This window comes from Papilio machaon, chromosome 1 (assembly GCF_912999745.1).
Source record: "Papilio machaon chromosome 1, ilPapMach1.1, whole genome shotgun sequence".
NCBI lineage: Eukaryota > Metazoa > Arthropoda > Insecta > Lepidoptera > Papilionidae > Papilio > Papilio machaon.
The window spans coordinates 5,415,069-5,433,133 of NC_059986.1; the positions used below are offsets into that span (position 1 = coordinate 5,415,069).

General features: G+C 36.3%; 1 protein-coding gene across 9 annotated transcripts in view; it reads left to right on the forward strand.

Annotated features, from left to right (window-relative positions):
• LOC106710700 (tensin) overlaps positions 1-18,065 on the forward strand; it is a 91,315-nt gene that overhangs the window by 60,899 nt on the left and 12,351 nt on the right. For 8 of the 9 annotated variants that reach the window (XM_045679179.1, XM_045679187.1, XM_045679191.1 and 5 more), the window contains 7 exons: positions 6,463-6,519; positions 7,843-8,019; positions 9,630-9,826; positions 10,297-10,446; positions 10,626-10,789; positions 11,017-11,247; positions 12,418-12,597. In XM_045679179.1, the coding sequence (XP_045535135.1) occupies positions 6,463-6,519; positions 7,843-8,019; positions 9,630-9,826; positions 10,297-10,446; positions 10,626-10,789; positions 11,017-11,247; positions 12,418-12,597 (1,156 nt within the window). Of the gene's footprint in view, positions 1-4,372; positions 4,718-6,462; positions 6,520-7,842; positions 8,020-9,629; positions 9,827-10,296; positions 10,447-10,625; positions 10,790-11,016; positions 11,248-12,417; positions 12,598-18,065 lie in introns of those variants that run through there. The other variant, XM_045679215.1, reaches the window with a different exon arrangement.

Consider the following 18,065-nt stretch of genomic DNA (forward strand, 5'->3'; position numbering starts at 1 on the left):
ACTTCCTTATGATCACTCGCTTTGCAACTTCGAAGTATCGTGAAAATAATTTTAACATGAATCATGCTTGAATGCGCTTCAGATCAAAACAAAGATATTCGTGTTTTTGTATTTCAATTCGTGTGATAAATCTGTACATAACATATTACTTTTGTTTTTTTTTTTTTGTGAAGGGAGGAAAACATTTTTTCGTATATGTGACAAATGCGTATATCTCACCTCACACACATGATATACCTATCTATTATAATCATATTTGATTGTACCCGATATACCAATGCAATACTTACTTCATTAACGCTTATGTTATAAAAGGTGTGTTTTTTAATCCGGATCTTTGACGCGGCCACCCGTAGCTATCGAGATTATAATCGGGAATCAGGTGTCAGTGGTCGATGCTTCGTTACTCGCGACGTCGTAAATAAGATTCGACTTGTAAACAATAGACTCCCCTTAGTGATCGTATGATAACATATGACACTCATCCGACATACACCCACTAAACATTTTAGACCCGCCCGGACGATTAAAATGTCATGTCTTAATGTAACTGCAACTGGACACTGTGTTGTAAGTAAAGAGGACATGTGTGCTCAAGTTCTTTGGAAGACGTGATGTGGGTTTCCTTAACAATAATTTATTAGATATCCTCTTTGTGAGGTAAACTCCAAGGCATTGTTACTTTCAAGTGACTGGTTGAAATAAATGGCGCTTAATGGAATTGATAACAGAGGTTGGCGAAGTGATTTATAGAATTGGTTGGATCTAAGATTGTAATGCGATCGCAATTCCTACAATTAAGCCTGCATTATGTCTATAACATCATAATATTATGTTAGAAGAACTAAAACCAGACTGGCACGGACATATTTATTTCGAAGAATTGTTCAGTAAATATTATCTGTGTACATATTTATATAAACATTAGTGTACGGATGTGTTGCCAGACGTTACGCTGCTCGTGTAATCATTTGAATTTGCTTTCCACTTTCCAAAACACTTCCTAAATGCGACTTGCATCTATGTTTACTAATTATAAGAAATTGTTTCCTATTTCATGTATGTGACTGGTTCTGCTAGTGAAAATAAATTGCAATATGTATTACTAACTGTAGCTCGCGACTTCGTACGCGCGGAATTTAAAAAAAACGTTATAGCCTATGTGTTCTTCCAGATTATGTTCTATATCTGTGCCAAATTTCATCAAGATCCGTTGAGGCGTTCAGGAGATACCTTCAAACAAACATCCATCCATCCAAACATTCGTATTTATAACATTAGTAAGATTTACACCATAATAACTATAATTTTACAATATATATATTTAATTTGAAGTTAAGGAACTGTAATTCCAAAAGTATAAACGTCGTAACACAGAACACAGTAGGCGCAAATAAGTCAGACTGTGATCTGCTACTGTAGATATTTAAGATGAAGATACTTCTTCAGATTTCGAGGCAGATCTTAAAACCATTCATCTAACGATTGTCAAAATAAAATCAAATTTAAATCCACCTTTCGATGTTTAACTAAACCACTACATACTTATTTTTCGTAGCATTACAAATTACGTGGGACTGTCGAATTTAAAACTTACACTGTCTTTACTAACTGACCATGAAAAGTCAATTATGTCATATTAACTTGATCTCTACGTTGTTAGAGAAATATTTTACATTATGATAGCTAAGACAGCGATGATACAGCGATAAGAACTTGTTCTAAGCGTGTAGTTGCACATTAGGAAGAGTGAAAGCTTTTACACCGGCTCCGTGACACCTCGTCCCAAATCGCGGGACCAGAGGCGACAGCTCGTATACTTGTCTCTGATGGGTATGTGAGACCTCTTAACTTACTACGCGGGACTTCATTTCTTAACAGTATTCTCGTTAAAACTCGAGTATTTAACTATCTTTTGACTTATACAAACGCTGTATGTGTTAGAATAAGTAATGTTCTTTACATTACTTTTGAACGATTCGTTTTAAATTATCTTATACAGTTTGATTTTATAAAGAGAGTTGTTAAATTGATTTGATTACCTCTTTCAATTGTAATCCTAACTTGAGCTAGTGCCAGCTCCACCTTCATTTTAACCATGTCAAAGGTTTGTCACCATATTCATCTGTAAAGTGGTCGCTAACAGTAATTTGTAACAGGTCCCAAATGTAGGTTGGTTAATTTTTTGTATCCATAGCATGGTAAGTGATCGCTATGAGTACGTTGATTACACAATAAACATGTCATTTGCGCGGCGACTGGTAAATGCGTAGTGCGGCGATGTAGTGGCGCGCGTTTACTACGGAAGCATGGCTACTACGTAGCCTACTTAATTTAAACGATTCCATTCATTTATTTTTTCGTAATATTTTATTAATTATAGTTATGTTTATATTTTATTACTTAGATTAAGATGCCCAATAATACCAATCTGTTTATAGATAAATTCTGTTTAAAAATGAAGCTGGAAATTTACTTATTTTTATAAATATAAATATTTACTCGATCGTCATAAAGAGTAAGCCTAGTATAATAAAATATCTGATGACATTCTAAATACTTTTTATTTTGACATCTCCCCCTGATAGAATCGGCTCATTACAACATCTATGTGAAGTCACCAAAAAGAGCTACGCAGCATCCGTAGTACATGGATTGTGGGATAGGAGAGACGGCGCCGGTTGCCTAGCAACGCGTTGTCGCGCCGCGCGTCTGGCCGGTCGGTGCAGCGTCGCGGCGCCAGTGCCTCTCCCGCCGCCGAACATCGCGCCACACTCGCGCACCCTCCGCAACTCCACATCCGCAGAGGGCTCCCGATGTGCGCTTACTGAAATTACTCCCAAAAGACTGCTCTGAGTGAAGTGCTGTTAAATACAAGTGTCGTTAACTAAACACGTGTTAACCTTTGTTAGAATTTAAAGTAAATTAAATATAAGTAAAAGAAGTGATGACTGAAATTAAATTACAGTTACGTCCCATGTTGTAATAAAATTAAGTGAATATGAAAAAACATAGTTTATAATATTCTGTGTAATTCATTATTTAATTGTTAATAAATAGGTGTACTTTTTTAAAATGTTAAAACAGGTGTACTTTAATTAAAGATAACGTTGTAGCCAATGTCATACGTGTGGCAGGCAATTAAGAGAGATAATGTATGTATAACAATATACGGCGATTACATTATTCGAGATAACATGATAACAGCAAAGAACATGCCAGTGCTTGTAACATGTTAACTCTCACAATGATTTATATAATCTACGGTGATACAAATCGTTTTTAACTTTATAAATGCATAATTAATACGTTAATAATTAATAGCATGCAATTTAAATTGACAAAAAAGTTGCAATAACCTTTTAAAGTTTCTCTATATTACGTTGATGAGGCTAAATGCATTTTTTATGATCAAAACACGTACAGTACTTATTATAATTATTTTAAAGTAGACAACATATTAAACACGAAATAATTACTAGAATGACCCTGGATTTCACCGCTGAAATAGAATAAAAAAAAGTCTAAACAACAAATCACATCGGTATCATTAAAGCTAATGAAGGCACTCGATAGTACAATACTCATCTAAACATTAGCTTGATTAGGTACGGTTAATACAAAAGAATAGAAACAAAACAGCTGTAGCATTATGTGAGGAGTTGACGAGAGGCGACAGTCGGTGACCGATGTTCATCTGGCCGGAGTGCATGTGACGCTCTTTTATTTGGCCAAGCCTCTCCCCTGAGGTTATTCACCCCCGCACGCGCCCGACACGCGACACCAAGGCCTCAAGAAGGTCAGGGTTATATCCGACCTTACATCAATACGACCATAGAATAAATACAATTAATTCTTGCCAGATCTAATTAATTTTATCAAATCATTTGTGAGAAAAACACTAGAATTGTTGTTACTATTTATTGCACTAAGATTAAATTTCGCGTTAACTAAAGAGGATAGTATAAAAATTAATAACATAAAGGGATCAGTTAAGATAATTGAACATCGTGTCTGGAGTTCGGGTTCGACTATGTGTGTGTTCAAGGATTGGTGTGTGTCGAGTGGCCGGGTGGCGCAGTGCGGGGCGCATGCCTGGCAGGCATGGACACTCCACGTGCCTTAGCCACAGACACTTCAAATGCAAACGCCTTTTGCACTTACTACTCTCGCTTGTTGACTTACAGAAATAACAGAACGTTAAAAACGACTACACGCATTTTATAATATCCGTTTGCGGTTTTCAAAAAGAATCTTATGTGTTAAATTATAAATATTGTCTTTTAATATTTCAGACATGTAGTTTATATAAAGAAAGGATATTAAATTAATTTTGGAGTAAGAGTCAAACCCAACTTATCCTATATTTACTACGGACGTTACGTACTATATAAAGTTTATATAACAGAAGAAAATAAAAATGAATGTTTATAATAGTGATAAATAATTGCAAACATCGAGCAGTAAATAATGATATTCAAATTGGAAATCGAAACTTTGGAATCGCGACGTTTTGGTGGCAAAATTAGAAGAAGTTTGATGACAGTATTGAGGACGATAAGTTTGAGTGAGGAAGATGCGACCGCGAGGTACACGCAGCTGTGGCGCGGAAGCTGCGCGTGCGCTGCACCGCCTCGCGTTCGCTCTATGGCGCGCTGCTTTCTACTTACAGCGCGGAAGGATGCGCGATATTATCTTATCGCAAAGGATATTTACGGTTCGTCTATTGAGTTATAAGTTTACATGAGCTGAATAATGTGCATCATTGTACTTAAATGTATTGTTGTCGCTATAGTTGAAGCTTAAACTTGAATATGGCATTAGAACACAATATCAGGGATTAGCCACAAAAATCAATACCTTACCGCTAATATCCAGTAATTTCTGCAACCAATAGGTGAGGATATCTTTTGGGAAACTGTTATCACGCTTTGTCTTTCGCCACCAAATATTACTTTGACAAATTGTTTATACATAACTGCAAATAACAAAGTTCTATTGTATAATAAACCATTCTGACGTCTTATTAATTATATTCAGTGTAGATTCTGTGTAGAGATTATTAACAGACCAAACGTAGAATAAACATTTTCTAAACGCAGCGGTCGATCGGAAATAAACCTGTGGTTCCTGTTTATGTAGTAACCAGAGTGTTTAAATCAGGGGGCGGTGATTAGTTCGAGGTAAAAAATAACAAGAATGTGCGTCTGTGCGCGGCGTGGGCAACGCGGGCTGGGCCGGCTGCACTCCGCGGCCGTCGTCTGATTGTGCCTGTAATTGGATTATGCCAATTTGAGACGATTACAGCTCTTTGTAGGTTCGCCGGACGTATTTGCATATACATGCATGTATAACAGTTATCCGATAATGCGCATTAAAACAAGTGAAATGTTTTTTCCTCTATGTTTTAATTTTAACATGCTGAATTTCTGAGTAAGAATAACGCATATATACAAGATAATATTCACTGTTGTAGTTACTGTAATAACGATTGTAGATAGAATACAATTAAATTTATGCATACAGCGTGCTATTTTATTGGCTTTGACTTTCCCAGTTCGATTTACTGCAGGCAAGATGTAAATTAATATGGGCCTAATAACGTAAGATAGGCACAACTAACGTCCCTGCGAAACCTGCAGTAATCACTTAGGCCTCGCCCCGCTTAAGGGCTCATTTATCAACCTTATTGAGCTCTATCCCAACATCCGATCGCGATACAGCAACCGGTACTTTTATCGACGGTGACTTTTAAAACATCCTATAAATCCACGTCTTTGATTATAATTTTCATTAAATGTTTTGTTATTACATAATAATATTTATTAACTTACTTGATTTTTAAAATGCTTTACTATTTATAACAGGTGTGTTCTCAATGTGTCGCTGACCTATGTTTGTCTAAGAGTTCCCCTTATGTTTGATATCCTCATCACTGTACACTCTATATACATGTATATCAAATATAGTTTTGTCAAGTACAAATTAAGTAAAGAAAACCTATTGTAATAATTTAAACATTGTAAACATTTCGTCGTACGCCACTTATTACTCATTGATATTTGTAATAAACTTCAAGCAGTATTACTTATCAAACCAGGTATTAACTTTGTGAAATAAAATGAGTGAACTTTTAATTTCGTTTGAACGTCGTCCTCGACTTTGAGATTCGCGTAAACCGTTCCGCATCTACAATGTAACAATCTTGAATGTTGCAATCACTTGTCACTCTCCCGTATTACAAATAGGTGTTATTTGAATGATACGACTTATATATTATGTTTAACCAAGCCGTGCAAAATAAATCTCTCTATAATAATAGAAATGAACACTTAGTTTTTTTCACTGATGAAATAAATGCACAAAAACATGTAAACGCTTTCACTCTCTTAAAAAAATATTTCTGCACAGGTGTTTCGTAGATTCGTATTCGCTTATCAGTTAAACATTTAATTGTTCCAGACTCGTGCGGTGAGCGCGCCTGTCACTCCAGGGACTCCTGCACCCTCCAGAGAACATGTAAGTTTGAATGCATTTTTCTAGTCACTTTATTGAGATAGATTTTTTGTAAGAGGAAAACTACACAGAAGTCAATATGGGCAAATTGCCGTAGTTTTTTTTATTTTTATAATTTTTTTGTCTCCTTTTTACGAAGCTTTATAAATTGTATTTATTCAAATACTTATGGGATTCATTATCAATACAACTTCATACAAAATATGTCCGAATTCGAACTCCACCTTTAATTTATACTTTTAGTATCTCACAAATTAAACATGAAAAGTCTTATTTATCAAACATAAGTAGTATATTTTAGGATATATTTGCAAAGATTTATATGTTTCTTTTATATGTTAATGCTTTCAAGGCTATTTCAAATATGATAAATATTCAGATTTGACGAAGTGTTCGAGAGTTGTTTATCACATTGTACCATTATTACGTTTCGAAACAAGACAAACGGCGCTTGCGCACGTGTATTTGGAATAAACGTTCCAATTCAAAGGGAAAATGAATGATTGTGACTATGGTTTATACTACATTACTTTAATGCCTCCTTTTAATTTTATCTTTTTTTTTGAATATGATGAAAATTATAAGTATTTGCGAATTTCTCTTAAATAATTGATACAGGGAATAGATCAATTGATCCTTGCTTTCCATATTTTAACAAGTAATTAAAACATTTTAATTACTGTTCATATGTTTACAATGTCATTGTCTCGACTCTTATTAATAAAATCTTTCATAAATTAAATTAATTTGATAGTGGCCGTAGTATTTTTCTATTAACTATTGATTGTAGAATTTGGTAAGTGACACAGATCAACTGATCTTATCTTAGGTAAAATCCGAATGAATGCGTTTTCTACCTCCCACACTACCGTGTCACTCTCACGGCGTCACCGTCGTGTCGCACCGCCTACAATATTATGTGTTTGATCTGACATAAACGTACCAAAGCAAATATCTTATTTTCTCTATTTACTCTACAAACTTTAAGCATGTTCTTTACCTACGCACGTACCTTAATCGTGCGTTACGTTGTGCTGATAAAATCATTGTTAGACTGTATTGCAAAGCGAATAATAATACGAGTTGTTCGCAAACCTGTTCTCGTCGATTGTATGTCCAGACTTTATAACAACTGACTAAGAATAATGTTATTATGTTCCGTCCAATAATAATTGTTTTGATGTAGGTACATACTAAAAATATCACTCAAAACATTACCACAATTTTTCCCTTACTCATTTGATGATGACTTCTTATTTATCTGGTTAAACTGTTACGAAAAGATATGTCAAATACTTATCGATGTCACTATATTGTTGTTGGCAGGGCGGGGTGCGGTCAGCGAGCTACCCGAGCGGCACATCGGGCGCGGGTGTGGCGGGGCGGCTCGACCTGTGCTACGTTGCGGAGCGCATGTTGGCGCTGCACTTGCCGAACAGAGACGCACATGCCGAGGCCCAGGCCGCGCACATGCTTACCAACAAGCATGGCGAGCATTTCATGGTAAGATACACTTTGTAGCTAGGAAATAAGGAACGAAATCATACAAGTATCGAGATGCCAAGTAGCTTATGGATTTAAGCACAGGTGGGCACAGTTAATCGAAAAGTTAACTTCGTTAATCGTTAATTCGTTAATTAAAAAATTAACTTCGTTAATCGTTAAAGCGTTAAATTCTCGAAAATTTAACGCAAGTTAAAGTTAATCGTTAACAGTTAACCATACCAAAGTTATTCATACTAATTTCACACTTATGTGGCGACACTTGTTTAAAATAGTAATTTGACTAAAAATTCTATAACACATTTGTATTAGAGACAAGTATGAATGCATTATAGTATATTTCATTACGAGTGCGGAAAGCCTGTCATTGCAAAGAGTCCAGACAAAATGTCTACCCGAGCCGAAGGTAAGGGTTGACAGTTGGAACAAGTTCTAATGACAGTTCCGCACGTGTACTAAACAACTATTTTTAATACAGTTGCGAAAAAATTAAGCAATTTAAAAGACTAATAAAAACACAATAAACTCAACTAAATAAATTTTTGGAAAAATGGCGCCAACCGTAAAATAATACAAACAGATATATTTTTTTTGTTTTCTTCACCCATTCTGGGTAGGCAAAGGGAACTATGCCCAAACGGCCAGGTCTTCAGTAGATTATTTTTATTGATATGAAATGAAAATGAAATTTAATAAGATGAAATAAAATGAAACCTAACCTAATTCATTGAATCAAATCATTTAATCTGATATTGTAACAAATTAGGAGCTTAAAAATATTTGCATGAATCATAAAAACTTCAATGATTTTTTTTTGTAAAAACTTCGTGGTTGGTTTTTTCTTTTTAATAGACATTATTTTGACAGTTGGGAAAGAGAACGCACGAGTTTGGAAAAGCTAAAGAAAAAGCACGAGTAAAAAAGTATTTTAATACAGTTGCTCAAAAAGTGGCGTATTGCAGGGACGAAGAGCGTTCGGAATGTGGGACATACTCATGCTTTTATATAATCGTAATGAAATATACTATTTCGAACCTTCTTTTGATTTTTTCCTGTTTGTCACGTCTTTCCCGGACGCTCTGATGCATTACACTTGCACGCGAACTTCACATATATCAATTATCAACTCGTTAGTTCACCATTCAAGTCGCCCAACATAGCTGAACTTACGAGCGTGGCGTGATGCGTAATTTAAACAAAATGACAGCACGTCTCTAAGATTCTAATTTAACGATTAACGGACTTTTATTAACGGAAGTTGAGTTTAACGGAAGTTAACAAAAGCGTTAACACTTTTTGAAGTTAACTTAAAAGTTAATCCGTTAAGCAAAATGTTAACTTCGTTAATTAACGATTAACGGATTAACGAGTTAATGCCCAGCTCTGGATTTAAGAAACCACAAAGAGCATTGAGCTGTAACGAACTCTGAAATCTAAAAAAAAAAACGAGTAACATAAAAGTCCTATGTTGTTTGCTAGTCATGATTGAATTGACATTTTTGCTTTGAATAAAGGATTGAAATGAATTCTTCTTATTTTTGAGAAGTTTGTCTGATATGTGTTACTGTTGCTGTCTCTCGAAAGCTAAATGATTAATTTTATGATTGCAGGTGTTCGAGGTGAGCGGTGGAGGGGAGGAGTACGGCGGGTGTGAGGAGGGCTTGGCGCGCACGGTGTTCGGTCGCGCGCGCAGCCTGGGCTGGCCGGGGGAACTCGCGCCGCCCCTAGAGCGCCTGTGCGCCGCCTGCAAGGACATCGAGAGTTGGCTTGCCGCACACCCTAAGAACGTCGCCGTACTACTCGCCTGGTAAGATCATATTCATGGAATCTCATGAAGATTAGCCATGGATATACAGCTAATAGCGATAGAAATTAGGATTAAATAAAACTTTCAACAGTAAATTCGCCTCAGTTGCGACAGTTTCTCACATTGATGTACAATCCTGATCCACAGACGTAGACATAGTATTTAAAGTCGGTAAAGTGTCAAGAATGTAGGTTGACACATAGATTCATTAGATCATTAATTTGTCTATTAGCTAGGTGTGAAAGAACAAGACACACGTAAACAATACAGAAGTCGCCACGGTGCGTATGGACGGTCTAATAGCGTGTCGCTAACGACGCCTAAATCAACGTATTTACTGGTAATCTTAAATTTGTTTTACACATATCCCACTACATCTTGTCTTTAAATTATAATGGTAAAGAATCAGTAGGAGGCGGTCACATAATCAACATCACTGTTGTGTGTACGATGTTGCCTTGTTGGTACAGGGGCAACCGCGAGCGACTGGGTGTGCTGGTTGCGGCCTACATGCACTACTCTGCCATCTGTGGCGCGCCCGAGCACGCGCTCGACCGGTACGCCATGCGTCGCTACCTCGACGACCGCGTGCCCGTCTTCCACTTGCCTTCTAACAAAAGGTATGGCAAAACCTATGGCTATCAAATTAGTAAAAATATTGACGAATACCCTATTGCGCTATGCCTAACTTGCCAATGTACAATTTAGGTACGTAATCCTACAAATGGTGTACCAGTAAGAAACAGTAAGTTAAGCTTATGTCATAAAAGGAATAAACAAGCAATGTAGATGTGCACAGGTACATTGACACATTCGCGGGTCTGCTGGCGGGCCAGATTCGCGTCAACTCCGCGCCGTTACAACTGACGCACGTAAGCGTGGCAGGTGCGCTGGCGCCCTCCGCCGCACCCACTATCGCCTTTCTCAAGATATACGAGAACTTCGTTTGCGTATACACCTCTGGTGAGTGCTGACCACTTGTTAAATGTACTTGACTACACTTACTACTCCTTTTTCTCAGTTTTAACTTCAGTTTCCTCTAACTATACATTAAAATTTAATGAAACGTCATGAATTGTTCAAAACATCAAATCTTTGCAAATAATAGCATGAACCACTACAAAAATTGATTTCGCCTTACTTTGGAACTCTGGGCATCGTTGACGAGTATATTCGGGGTGGTCGTGCAGGTCTGTACATGGTGAGCGGCGGCGGGTGGACGGTGGGCGTGGGGCGGCTAGCGCTGCGCGGAGATGTGCTGGTGCGCGCCTACCGTCGTCCTGCGCACGCGCCGCACACCCCGCACGCCGCGCATTCTCCCACGCCCCGCCAGCTCGTCTTCGCCTGCCAGTTCCACACGTGCGCAGTCGCCGACCACACACTCTCCTTCACTAAGCAACAGCTAGATCACGCTGCGCATGGTAACATTATCTATCCCACTTATTCTTTACATTCCACACATATCTTTTTTATTGCAAAGCATGTTTCCTGCTATATATCAACATAGTATTAAAGTGTTCTTCTCTTGCTGGAGTACAAGATGTTCTCGTCTTAATCCAACCTGGGAAACCATATATAAACAAAAATAAATTACTTTCAAAAATCAAACTTAAATAAACTTTCGAAGTAAGACTTATGAAAGCAGTGTACCTACTGTATTTGTTGGGAATTTTAATTGATGCCGTAATCATAAAGAAAACCCGTTAAGTTTTTAAACATTACAAGAAAGAAAAAAGGTTAAGTGCTTCTATAAATTTTATTATAAGAAAAAAAAAATACGTGGTAAATGGTATGTTTTATGTGGTAAATGCAATTTATTAAATAGTAAGTTTTATATCTCATTAAATACAAGTGTTTTAAACACAGTAATTGCTGCATCTTCGCATAAAGCGGTCTCGTTACAATGCTTCCAGTTAACACATATTGTACCTACTTAAAATTTTACCGCTATACAGTTATGTACGTAATAAAACAAAATGTTAAAAACCATTTAAACCTGTAAAATTCCATTTACTCATCTTTATGAAGTTACTTTTACGATGCTACACATTTCTAAAATGTGAAATATACAAAACGAAATGTCAAAAATTTTAATATTTAAAAACAATGACTGTTTTTTGTGTTTAAAAGAACTTATTAGAATACATGTTTTTGTTATTTAAATTAGAATCCATCTTACTTCTTACTTATATTATACATGCGAAAGTTTGGCTGTGTGGATGGATGTTTTTTATTATGTATCTCCATAACCGCTTAATCCGTTCACTATCACGTTGAAATTTGTCATCAGTAGAAGAACACGTAGGCTAATTAGTATTTTTTTAATTCCGCGCGGACGGGGCCTCGGTCGACAATTAGTATCAAAATATTTAGCGAATAATTAGGAGATAACATGGTTTGAATGAACATTTTTATATTAGCGGTAGCAGTTTGGAAGCTAGACTGACAAACTACATTTGGTCTTCCATTAGATCAAACAACTAATTAGGAAAAGATGCATCGTGTTTGCTTAAAGAAGCTTAATTTCAGGTTATGCTGGGAAAAAATAATCAATGTATGTAGTTTATTAAGTCTTTATTATTTTTATGTAGAAGCGTCGTTCCCTTGCGATGGGGCCGTAGAGCTGGTGTTTGTGCGGGGTGAGGGTGGCGGCGGCGCTGCACCCGCGCCTACGCCTGCCGCCCCGCTACGTGCCGCGCCAGACGCCATCGCCCGCGCCGACTCCCTGGAGCACCTGCGCCCTCTCTCCACGCTCACTGACGATGACACTGGTCAGTATTATTATATTTTATACTAACAGACATGGCGTTAAATGGAACATTTTATTACCATTGTTTTTAAAAAGTCTGTTGCCTACTTCACTAGCCTACTAAAATTGATTTGATTCTGGATAGTACCAAATTTTTATTGTTTTAAGTACAAAATATTTAAGACAGAAAGTTCTCAGAAACTGTTAAACTATGGCTCACCATTTGCTGTAGCATACTAGAACAACCCTTTAAAATAGAAAAAAATGAGGAAAATCATTAAAGAAAAAAGCAACTGTACCACGCGCAAATTTTTTAAAAAAATAATTAAATTCGTTTTATATTTCCACTTCAAACTTGTGTTTGAAATAATAAATTATTTCATAGGCAAAAATCAATAACGCTACAGCGCTACAGATATCATAAAATCTATGGAAGAAAGGAGTAACTACGTCCGTTAATTAAAAGAACGCGTTTATAAATAGACGATAATAATAACTTCTAAATATGGCTGCTGCGTCTCGGGAGATTTATGTCGATAGCAGATGACTTAATATGATCTCATAAATAAATACCACTCTATAAATATAATGCTTAAGAAAACGGCGATGGATAAACTCACGAAGTAATATTATAGAACTGAACTACGACATGTTACTCGCTAAACTAAATAAATAAAATTAGTTAGAACTACATATTATGTTTAAAACCCAGATTAGTTAAACTCCTTTTACATTTGAATTCAAGTAGACAAAAGAATTACGAAAAGAAAGAAATTACAAATATTTCCCATGCCTATATGTTATCCTACTTAGTGGTTGAAAGATGTTTAATTTTATTTTTTTAATAATATTCCAAGAACTGCGACTAAATTATTTTACGCATAACATGTTTACGTAATAAAAACTTATGCAAATAAAACATTCACTTCTGTTCTACAACCACAAAGCATCGATAGGAATGGAATTCATTAACCGCAATTATGTCAGACTATTTGTATCTATAAATAGGAATAATAAACCGACTCTTATAGATAATTTGAGACTAACATAATCTTTTAGGCGTAGGTAATAAGCAGGAAATTCTGTAGCCTTTGTATATTATATTTTGAGTAAACAGATTTAATTAAATATAAACCCATACTAAATGACAGAGCTCTGAGCTATTTCAAACTTAATGGGCTCCGTAAAGTTATACGAGTAACGAATGTAAGTGCGCCACATGAGTTAAGCATAGTACTAAAGTACCACTTTATTGCTGCAACATCCGTAATTTTCAGTCTATTTCCGTTAACAGCTTTGTTCATAAGTTGGTACTCCTTGTAGGGATCGCAAATGCTCGCCGACAACTGAGGAGCTATTGAATCACGATATCCGTAGCCTATGATTTGTTACATTGTCAGTGGCTTAGTGTCGATGGCTTAGAGTGATATTCTAGTATAAGGAAACGTCCTGTATATTGGCTACCTTTTGAAGAGATACTTCCTAGAAAATTCGATATCACAATAACACGAGGAAGAAGTAACATGCATGTTAAAAGAAGATGTAAAAGTACTTATACTACTTTACCAGTATAATTAAAAACAGTTAATTGTGAAAATCCATATTATAATAGTATCAAGTGTATATATATAATTAAGTCACCGCTTGCTTGATTACCACCTCGTGATATAAAAAATTGACTCCAAAATATTTACACTTAATCTCTAATCTTAATTAAAGGAAGTAACTCGACTTAGATTTATAATTTGCCAAAATGCAACTGAAATACATTCACAATGATACATTTATTAATCTCAACAGCGACAATTTTCAATTTCTTGCTTCATGCATTCTGTTAATAGGCGTGCTTAAAATAAACTGGCAACAAGCGACAGCGTTCGATTCATATTTTCTTGATATTGAATTACTGTGTATTTAGAGTAATATGTCGTTTTGTCACAACATTGTGGGATAGGGAATTGTGTCATTTGAACAGTTTAAAGAGCAGCGGTTAGCGGCCAGGTCGCACTGCTCGGCTGCGGTGCAGGTGCCTGGTTTATTTTAGACAGCGCCCAGTCGTCGCCGCCCGCCCAGTCGTGTCCGCTGCGCCGACAAACGCTATCAACTTCACTCAACGTGATAAAACGTAACCTAAAAGCTTACAGTGCTCTTCGATAGCGGGTATGTGATAGGCGTTTGTGATAAATAGACGATAGGCTCGTATGTAGCAGTCTCTCATGTGATCGCTTTGAGAATTGAGAACGGATTTTGGTGAGTAGAACGTGTTTCTTTCTAGTAATATCAAATATTACCTGATTGGTGTTATCCATTATCAATTGAATTAATTACCATTGTGTGTACATTAGTGATACTAATTTAGTGAATCTAATAAATGAAAACCCACTGAACGTGTCATAGGGTTTTCAAACTCGTAAGTAAGGATTTTATAGTAGTTTTGCGTTAAGGTTGGAGCTATAACACGACGATTCAAAGTGAAAATAAGGGTCGCTGCTTCATTACAAAGAAAACAATAGTGTTGGTATTGTTCGAATCAATTGTTCGTTAATGTGTGATCAGTGTGGGAGTATTGGCGCCAGGGCGATGCGTCTAATTGTCCGGCGTGGTGAATTGCTGATGGATGTCCCCGGCCGGCCGACTCGACGGCCCTTTGTAACGCTCATTTCATTTCTCCATTCGACACAGTCCGCATCTCCAATGAACCGATATTGGCGGCTCTAATCTTACTCTCATTTGGTTTGTGCTGTCGCGGTCGACTCGTTGATTAATTCACTTCACACGTTGTTATTGTTTAGTTCGAACGTTCCACGATTCGAATTTCATTGTGAACAATTGTGCCTATTTGTTATTTGACTGAATAAGGAAGTTCTTTGTAGATCTATCGTTTTCTATAAATTTAAATACCTATACCATAAAGTAAAAAGGATAATGAAAGCACACATAGCTAACAGTTAAGAATAATTTATAGCTTTTATAAAACCATATAAAGGTAATTAATTACAGATTAAAATAAGATGTAATACAATATTCAAACGTATGTCCATGCATTCACTTCACTTCTCACGCACGATAGAGTATATAATGACGTGTGGCTGCACAAATTAAATAAACAGGTCTGCGATTGAACGTCTTAAATCATTATCCACGATATGCAAAATGGCCCCGACGCGTTATTTAAATGTCGATATATCGATAAATGGCAAAGCTCTATATCGTAATGCAAGTTGCATACGTTCATTCATTACGAGATGAAAGCGGTCCTTACGTTATTTATCGATAGTAGGGATGTTTCCGCGGTACCGGCAGTCAACAAGTGAGGCGCCCTTGCGGTGCACGTGTGCACACTGTGCCATATGTGCCGTAATGTACAAGTTACTGTACAAGTAGTGCCGCCGGGAACCGGAAATACTGTACATTGGACTCATATCTCACATTTATAGGTGGAAGGTAAGAATCGTCCATGACCTAGTATTATTTATAGTATCCCAAATATTTTAATATGAATACTTATTTTTATGTACAAAAAAGGTTTCTCATTGTTGTTTTTTTGTTATTTGTTTTTTCAGTCTTGCTGACGCGAAAGTATTTGTGATTTCTTTATTATTATCGCCTTTCTAAATTCCTTCCATATCGCGAACAATTTACGTCCAAATTTGGATCACAAAACTTTTAAATTTCTTAGAATTTTTTAAGCTTGCCAAAAGTTGTTTTTCGAGTAGTTTTTTATTCGGGACACGGACACGTAACGATATTTCTAAAATATGCTAAACGTGTATCTAAGCGAGTCGTAAATTTAATACGGACAAAAATGTAAAAGACCAAAACTGGTTGCAATCTGAGGCTAAGCTCGCGGCTAACGAGCGAAGATAACGCTGGTAACGTGAGGGGTAATAATAATAATGGTTCTTAGGTTCGTAGAAACACGAGGTTTGCACGATGACATCACTGTCCTGACATAAACCGCGCTCACCTCTATAGCCTGCTATCTGACAGTGTATAACAAATCAATTCAACGTTCATGTATCTTAGTTTTACATATGATTAGTTTTTGGGTTCCGTAACATATCTAAAGCTTCATTCTCAAGGACAAATTGTAACCATCAACCTTATGCTATTTTATTCAGTGATGTTGATTCCTGATTACATCGTTGAATTTATGTATTCGTGAAGGCGCTTGCTTGCGCTTGTAATTTTATATATTTAAAATACAAAGGCTTGTTATAAGTGACGAGCAGAGAATAATACTTTAGATAATACTTGCTTCTGTTGAACGGAATAACTAGAGACTAGTATATCAATAAAACATTGTTGATCGAAGACAGAAACGCACTAGTAGTTACATTAAAATAGCGTCCAGTCTTGATACATTTCCGCGCCAAAACTACAGGAGCAACTTTAATCACCTTCATCTTCAACTTTTCTTATAAAATTGCTCTATCACCTTCTCTCCTAAGCAAATACTTCTAAAGATCATTAAGTTGTCTACTATAATGATAAACTCATGTGAACTCACAACAATGAAGTAATTCGTTGATATCATACTAATATTATAAATGCGAATGTTTAGATGGATCAATTGAAAGAATAAAGAATCTCAAGTGAAATTTGGAATAGATGTAGAATATAGTCTGGAAGAACACATGGGCTACTAATTATTATTTTTTTCTAACTCCGTGCGGACGGAGTCGCGGGCGAAAGCAAGTGTTTACATATACTAGCTAGATTACGTGTTTAAGCTACCATATTATTTTAATTAATCAACACATTTCATAGCTGTACATATTTACATTATACTAACCGTAACTAAATTAAGACGTTTAAAGATGTACGCGGTAACTAATTGGATTTGTTCATTTGAAGTTTCGAAAACTATTTCTCACCAATTAGCGGCAGATGGTGCGTAAGATTGGACAGACGTGGACGTAGGCTTGGCGGAGCGCGCATCCTCTTCCTTACGTGTTTCGTAACACAGTCTCCCCAGTTACTATAGCCGCGTTATTTCGGTTGACACAACAGAAATAAACTGTTCTTTCTCACAAGTCACCGGTAGACGTGATACCTTCACGCTAATTGCGTTATTGACAACATCAAGCCGAACTGTTTCGTAACTGACTCGACACACTGATAGCTTTTTAAATACATTAAAACACGTTCATTCACAAAATAATGAATAATTTATAACATTTATGCAATCTGCACCGATTTCTAGCACAACTGATTTGATAAACCACAAAATTGTAGTCTTTTTTCATATATATGTAAATATGATTGAACGACAATCTTTTCATTTCATCAAATAATTCTAGAGTTTAGGGAGAGATTGCCTTAATTTAATTATTACTTATTGTTTCTTATTACCATTCAGTTCCAGAACGTATCTTTATAATCTTTAACAGTATTAACATGGTTTTTGATGTGAGTAAAGCATATTTTGTATATAATAACAATAATCGTATTCATACGAACAACGATAGTCTAGACTACAACACCGTG